This window comes from Chelon labrosus, assembly GCF_963514085.1.
Source record: "Chelon labrosus genome assembly, chromosome: 11".
NCBI classification, from domain to species: Eukaryota; Metazoa; Chordata; class Actinopteri; order Mugiliformes; family Mugilidae; genus Chelon; species Chelon labrosus.
The window spans coordinates 10,502,002-10,507,134 of NC_140344.1; the positions used below are offsets into that span (position 1 = coordinate 10,502,002).

Here is a 5,133-nt window from a genome sequence, read left to right on the forward strand (position 1 = left end):
CATTATTCGGTCTGAATGTACAGATACGTGTAGAACACAAAAGCTGGTAAATCTGAAAATAATAATAACAAAGCTTAAACCATCTTCAGAGGAAGATTTCATGCCTGAAAAGCCATGATATATGTAAAATCAAATACTGTGAAGGGTTAATACTATGATAAAAATGGATAAAATACATTTTTACACTATTTTTCTGATGTAAAAGACCAATAAAAGCCAGAATTTATCAGTTGTGTTTGTATTTCTATCCTCGCCTGTTTAAGGGTTCAGTAAAGACATTTTGGTGTTTAGAATTTCCACTTTAAATGACAGCACATTTCAGCCTAGACCTTGTTGTTGTAGGGCTTCACATTTGGTACAAATATGACAAAAACCTATTCAGAAATGACTAAGCTAACCTGTTAGGCTTAGTTCAGTCTGTCAGCAGAAATCTGATTCAAATATCCGATCAAAATCTGATCTCTTTGACTGACCATTCGCATTGCATAATGAAAGTGCTCAGATCCGTGATTGACAGCATGCAATAAACATATGTTCTTACCTGAGGCCCTGATGGAATTAAAAAAAACTCTAAGTGGTCCTGGCTGAATCGATAAGTGCACACATACTGCTGTCTCTCAAGCAGCTCTGGTATCATCATGGTGAATGAATCAATATTGATGACAAAGCCAGTCACAGACAGATACCTTTAAAATAAGAAAAGAAACATCAGCATTTACTATTTTATGGTAAACTTGAGTGTTATTACTAAGCTAAATAGTGTATGTTTTGAACTGGAACATACTATATAAGTGAACAAAATAAAGGGGAAATCAAATGTGAAGATGTAAAATGCCCTTAAGTGCACTTAAACATTGTGTGACTTAAAATAAATGTTTTGAAAGTTTTCCCTTTAATTTGTCACATATCTTTGTATGCAAAACTGAATTTGTGGAACCTTGTTGAGTCGCAAGAACAGCGAACACAACTATAGAAGCCATGGAAATAGCAGTATAAAAGCCAGAGAGAAATAATGGAGGAAACCTAACGCTGTAAAATGATTGAAATGAAAACACAGCAATACATTACCCAAATATTTCTCGTATATGAAGTCCTCACATGTTTCTATCAAACAAGTCAGTAAAGGAACCAAACAAGGCAACAGTGGAACAGCAATTAGACGTTTTTTTGAACTCAACGTCGAAAAGAAAGTGTATGAACATAGAACTTCAGGTGTTTGAAAGATTAACTCTTTTAGGGGATGTTTTGGATCAAAGAGGACGCAAACTTTAAAACTCCTGTGTTCTTAAGGCAAGTTCAAACCTAAGATTCGCGACAGTCTGAAACGGTTGCAGAGAGGAGTTGCGGAGGTGTGAATCAAAAGTTGCAAGCAACTGCAAGCCGCTTCAAGCTGTCGCTAAAGATTCAACATGTCAAATCGCAGTTGCTGGGTTTTAGAAGGTTGCAGCTCGTCTCGTCGTGGATCTTGGGTTTGAACTGGCCTTTAGTTTTTAGAATGCAAGTGAAGGTAAATACCTGTAAGAAGTTTTTCCAATTATGAATAATTTTTGGTGGGTGGGCATGCCAACTCTAATTGATGAAGCTGCTTTTCCTAACCGTTATTGCCTACAGCTATATTTCACTCCAATTCCTTTGAAACACTAGCCTTGAAACCTAAACGCACCCTCACTTCAGCAAATAGTTTTGCCCAAAGGGTGGGTCTAACGATGCACCATGGGCAACACATTCCCAGCTTATACATTTATGTTATAGGACACCTTGTCAGGCTAGTGAAAAACATTATTGTAGCACTGGTAATGGAGTGCTGTTAAATAGTATTACATTGCAATGCATGTTTTTTCTAAAGGTATTTACCTTACCTGATGAATAAAACCAAGCAAAAAACACAAAACCTCTTTGAGCGATGAAGTGGAGTGCCATCATTCATCATCAAACTGGTCAGGTAATCTCGAGCTTCGCTCATAAACCCTAACTTCTCTTCCCAGTTGCGGGAACCTAGCGGAGATTTAAAACCTGCAGCACGTGGGTTTCTGCTGTTCATCAGGTCGAATAACCTGTCAATCACCTTAAACACAAATATTCCTTATTGTTATTCACAGTCAATAGAGCGCCATTATTACCTTGTCAAGGTGGTTATATTTTGGGTGTATTACGTGGGTGATACATTTTCAGATACTGAACACCGTCTGGAATTTGTATTTGGTCAGTAGCTCTATATTGACTTGGCGGAGGTCAGCGTTCTTGGAGAACTTTTCTAGAAGAAATATAGAACCTATAGCCTCACTGTTTACACTAAAGTTTTGTTGCTGTGTTGGCATATCAATGCAACACAAAACGCTGCAGGTGCTACTTAAGAATATAGTTAAGAAAATAAATGAGGACTCCAGGCTCTTCTATTTGTTGATTTACCTCTACCTCCAGCTTAACTTAACCTGGTTTGCTACTGAACCACTTTCTCGGAATAAACCCCTGATTAGAACACAAGGCCCTGCAATTTACAATACTGTTCAGGAAATGGTTCACCTGTAAGGAGAGAGCAGATGTTAGCTGTTGGTTGCTTGTTCAGGAGAATGACAGGAAACCCTGCAACCCTGGCTATTATTTCAAGTGTTGTCTGTTACATTTTCTAAGTCTTATCCAGAACATACAGTACCTGAACAAATTCAATCGTTGGAGAGCAGTCCTCAAACTGTTGATACCCTGCCTCCTTAAGCATGGTGAGGGCCAGTGCCACTGACCGACTCAGTGTCTGGGCCGCCAAAGACACCTTCATCTTCTGTGAGGAAAAGTTGACATGCTTTGTAGTGAGCTTGTTGGCTGCATGTAGACTCTCTCGCTCCTGGACGTTGTTCAGCTCAGAAATGTGTTGCCATCTCACTATTCCGGCCGGGCTTACGATGGAACTGTAGGCCTCAAGCATGTTCCTAGCCAGTTTCAACATGTGGCATGGGTCCATGATTATATATACATTTTCCCCTGACGAAGGGTGGGTGAAATATGTCTTCAGCGGCTGGTTTAATTTGAGCTGACATCCAAGCATGGTGCACATGCTGATGTTGGATATGTGACCATCCATGGTGACGCACACAACCTTAATACCACGCTCATGTAAAGCCTCCAGGGCATGCAAATCAATCAACCAATATCCACAAAACCTTGCATTGTACGTGTATGAGCATCGTACAGCACCTGCTTCCTGATTGACATACCATCCAGCATGAGACACACTTGACCAAACCGATCATGATCTTCAAGGCTCTTCCTTTGTAATAGGTCTAAGAGAGACGTGTTGAGGCCAGGCTTCGCATCAACAGTCTGTAACCACCTATTGCAAAGCAAAACAACAACAAAAAAACAAAAGCAGGTAACCAACAACAAATCAACATATCTTCTATCCATTTCATACAGTAGTAAAGATGTAGAAAACAAAATTACTTCAGAAGAGTGTGAGGGTGTGGGAGTGGTATCTTCGTTTTTTCTCTGAGGTAATTATAGGCCTTAGGTCCATGCAGGTGTAGGGTCAAAGCAAATTCCCGTTGCTTTGAAGTGAAGGCGTGATCCGTTTTGAGTAATTCAACTGGAAGATCTGAAGGAATTAAGGACGACAACAAATGACAACCTCTGTGTTCAAGGATCCTCATGGATGTGGTTTGGCCGCAGGCAAAAAGTCAAAATCGGACTGCCATTGGTAACTACACCCATGAGGATATCCATGGACAATCTCATTCCCACTCATGTAATATTGCTTTTATATCACAATTCCATTGCCAACTACCGGTAATAAAGTTTTAAGACACCAAATAGTATGTACTGTAGTATGTACTGTAGTACTATAATAATAGTTAGCGCTTACTTTTCAATTCTGTTCATTCATCCCCACCCACCCACCTGCATCAGTTAAATCAATGAAAACTGTGGAGTGATTATTATTTGAAAATGCATGAAAATACAGGTCTCATGTAAGTATTCAGAACAATACTGGGATATTGAGATAACACCCTGTCAAAGCAAAGAAAATGTTACCAGAGAGCCCTGACTCCTAGAAAAGTAAAGGACCAATCAACCAACCAGAGTAAAAGTCCAGCTTTTGCTGAAGTTCTTCAGACAACATGTTCTTATCCCTTAAGTCATCCAACAGGCATTGAACAGTCTTCTTCTGTCTCCTTTCCCGGTCTCTGGCATTTCTCAGATCCCGCCTTAACTTTTCTACCTGGTCCTGGCATTCTGTCAACTTCTGTTTCGTTTTTACAGGATCCAGGAAGTACAGATGATCCTGAAAAATACTTACACTATAATAACTAGAACACATCACCACACATTTAACTATTTCACTGTTCCATCAGGCTGCCATTATACTCACTGTGGCTGGCTGGTCAAAGAAGTCAGGCTCTTTTGCTGGCGTGTGTGACTGTGGTGGTGGTGGTGGACACAGTTCACCTGCTTTTGTTGAGGTCCTGCTTGTTCTTGAACATGGAAGCTAGAGAAAAGTCATTTATAAAGAAAAGTAAGCCTGCTAAGAACAACTAAACAACTAAAGTAAGCCTGCTAAGAACAACTCAAGTTTAATTATATGGTGTAATGTAATAAATTGTCGTGGTTAACCTTAGACAGATGTTTGGGGAAGTTAAAAATGGATGGGACGGCGCTCTCTCGAAGTCGTACAGTCTGTCCTGTTCTATCAAAATCGAGTGAACGAAAATGGGAGCTGCAAAGCAAGGATCTTGGGTTTGCAACAAACCCCTCTCTCTTCAGAGCCTGCGTCCAAGCCTGGCGTCTCTCCCCGTCACTGGGAAATCTACGCACATAACATTTTCACAGAACAAGTTCACCCAATATTCATACAATTTGTAGTAACGTTAACTTTAGCTGCTACCCTTCAAGAGCCTAGCACATGATGGATCTTGGCAACTAAACCAGTCTGTTCGGGAGCATAGCATTATAGGCTACAATACAATGGTACCACGCCAATATTTTAACATATAGTGGCAGTACAGTACTTATAAATGTATTTTATTCGTCTTTAATTTCCTTCACAATAACACAAACGAGTCGTTTCTAACGTTAACGTTTACAGTTTACCTCAAGTAAATGCTAACGTTAACGTTTACAGTTTACCTCAAGTTCATTTAATTA

At 39.8% G+C, this 5,133-nt stretch overlaps 1 protein-coding gene across 1 annotated transcript; it reads right to left on the reverse strand.

Moving 5' to 3' along the window:
* Positions 1–3,184: 3,184 nt before the first annotated feature.
* Positions 3,185–4,809, reverse strand: LOC311496182 (THAP domain-containing protein 2-like; the record flags this gene model as incomplete). The annotated part of the gene is made up of 4 exons (XM_084555944.1): positions 3,185–3,586; positions 4,069–4,331; positions 4,438–4,477; positions 4,569–4,809. Coding segments are annotated over 4 exons (699 nt in total), but the record flags the coding sequence as incomplete, so codon positions are not given.
* Between the last annotated feature and the right edge of the window lie 324 nt (positions 4,810–5,133).